This window comes from Octopus sinensis, linkage group LG9 (genome assembly GCF_006345805.1).
Source record: "Octopus sinensis linkage group LG9, ASM634580v1, whole genome shotgun sequence".
In the NCBI taxonomy this organism is placed as follows: domain Eukaryota; kingdom Metazoa; phylum Mollusca; class Cephalopoda; order Octopoda; family Octopodidae; genus Octopus; species Octopus sinensis.
Genome location: NC_043005.1, coordinates 77658702 through 77661147, shown reverse-complemented (window position 1 = coordinate 77661147; position 2446 = coordinate 77658702). Strand labels below are relative to the sequence as shown.

At 37.2% G+C, this 2446-nt stretch overlaps 1 protein-coding gene across 1 annotated transcript in view; it reads right to left on the bottom strand.

Annotated features, from left to right (window-relative positions):
• The window catches only part of LOC115215728 (mitogen-activated protein kinase HOG1-like), a 1579-nt gene extending 206 nt beyond the window's left edge, over nt 1–1373 (bottom strand). The window contains exon 1 of the mRNA XM_029785020.2: nt 1–1373. This exon is cut by the window's left edge and continues 206 nt beyond it. Coding sequence (XP_029640880.1) covers nt 181–1275 — 1095 coding nt within the window. The 5' untranslated portion in view covers nt 1276–1373 and the 3' untranslated portion in view covers nt 1–180.
• Nucleotides 1374–2446: the final 1073 nt, after the last annotated feature.

Below are 2446 nucleotides of genomic sequence, written 5' to 3'. Positions count from 1 at the left end.
CCTTATGCAACGATTCACATCCTTATATAATATTTCTGTAATAAAATGCCAATAAAATTCTGTTAATACTTTTTTTCCTTTTCGTTTCTTTTCCATGAAACTCAGTTGAAATTTGAAATTAATAGCCACTAAAATAAATACATTATTAAAAAAAGAAAGATTTTCAGTGTTGTTTTGGTTTCACTTTCTGCTATCGCATTTGCGCGAACTCTTAAAATTTTGAACTTCTTGTAAAACCAAACTTTTCCATTCGCTTAGATTTAAATCCATGTCTTCGAAGACGTTTTCGAACATTTCTGCTCGAATTTGATCTTTTGGATCGAAATTTACTTTGAGAAATTCGTGTTTCAAAGCGTTTTCCACGTTCAGGCGAACATCTACATCGAGTTGTAACATTTTGTCCAACAGATCTATGGCTTGTGGGTCAACGTTTTTGAAATACTTGTTAAAGTCCTGCCTTTCGCACTTATCGAAACTTTTCAGACATTCAACAATATCACTGCACGTGAATTTTTTTAGAGTATTACTGTCTGGTGATCCGACAAGATTGAAGATCTTGAGAATTTGATCCGTAAAAGACTTACCCGCAATTAAAGGCTTTCCCGTTAGCATTTCGCCCATGATGCAGGCTACGGACCATACATCGGCTGTCTGGTTGTACTTCATCCAGTTAAGGATCACCTCTGGGGCGCGATACCAGCGTGTTTGTACATAACCCGTCATCTCGTTGCTTATAGATCGAGCCAGGCCGAAATCCAAAATTTTTATACAGTCGTTTTCTGTAACTCCGATGTTTCTTGGTTTCAAATCCCTGTGTATAACTCCGGCCGAATGAATATACTGGACACCACACAATATTTGGTACACCATCGATCGAACTCGAGCCGTATCAAGGCCCTCGTTTAATATTACGTGTTTCAAATCTTTGGGATAATACGTCGATACGAAATACAAATCGGTAAAGTCTATTTTCGTTAAGTCTGGTGTAAAAACATCTACGAGGTCGACCACATTTTTATGCTTCATGTGTTTTAATAATCGAAGTTCCCGGTAAGTTCTTTTCGATTCATCCACTGCGAAGAAAGCACGAGTAAGTTTTTTGATGGCCACTTTGCCTTCGATTCCTTCACACGTTGCCGAGCAGACTTGGCTATAAGCTCCATTGCCGATGTAAGTTAAACAATCATAATTATCTGGGCAGTACCATTTTGTGTGATAGATCTCCGTGAGTTTGTAATTCGTTGGCAGTTCTCTCGGAACTGATGAGGCTGCCATACCTTTTTTCCTTGTTTTGCCTCTTCCCGTTAGGTTCGTCAAAAGCGTAAACAAAATAAAAATCGCGCAACTTGCTATATAATTACAGAAGATAAAGGGAGGTAATTCGTATATGAAAGCTTTACCTCAATTACAGAGGCATGTCGTTTTATTTGTCTCTAACCTCATTATAAATACTATAAACCACTTCTTTTTTTCTTTTCTTTAATCTTATTTGCTGTGTAAAGTTTTATGTCGTATACACACACAGAGAAACCTTTAATCATTGTTATTGCTGTAATTGCGTTTTTCTCTTCATTTTTTATTACCGAAAGTCGATCCATCTAGATTCGTGTTGAGATAACACTCGAGCAAGGTTCTCTTGGTTTATTTCAGACTTCTAAATGGTACTTCAGCACACCACTAAAAGCTAATAAATCACCTGTTAATTATTTTAATTACTCTGTACTTCTGCTCGGACCGATGACGGTGCCTCTACACAGTCGCTTTCTGCTAGAAATAACAATCGAATCTCCTTTAAATCATACTAAAATGCACTGAAGTAAAGCATGAAAAAAACCCCCGAAACCGAGCATTGTATAGTATTGTCCAAAGGACAGGATGGTCACGGTTGACTGGAGATGAAGAAAACAGCTATGTAGTTGTTTGTTCTAGAAGAAATAACTGGTAAACTTCGCTCAAATTATATCCTGTTATCTTCACAAGGAAAGAGGGATAGCACACATTCCGTATAGTCTTATGCCAGATTATACAATGTGTGAATGATGGATTAAGTCTACTACCAAAGAATGTTTTTGCAGGATTTAAATTCAGAATGTTAAGAGCTAGAACAAATATCAAGGAAATGATGCTATAATGATTGTGCTAACCCCAGAAGGATGAAAGGCAGAATTGACCTTGGCAGGAATTGAACTTGAATGCCAAGTGGTAGATTAAATGCTACAAAAATAGTACTATAATGATTGTGCCAGTTCATCTCTCTGGACTAGTAGTTTATGTACCAAACCCAGAAAGATAAAAGTTAGAGTTGACTTCAGTAAGAATTGAACTCAGAATGCATGAAGCTGGAATAAAATGGTTCAGAATTTTGTCCAGTCTTCTTGAAGGTCCAATCCATGTTGTGGTGTGATGGTGGCTTATATGCCTTAAGGACCCTGAGAGTTATATCAGT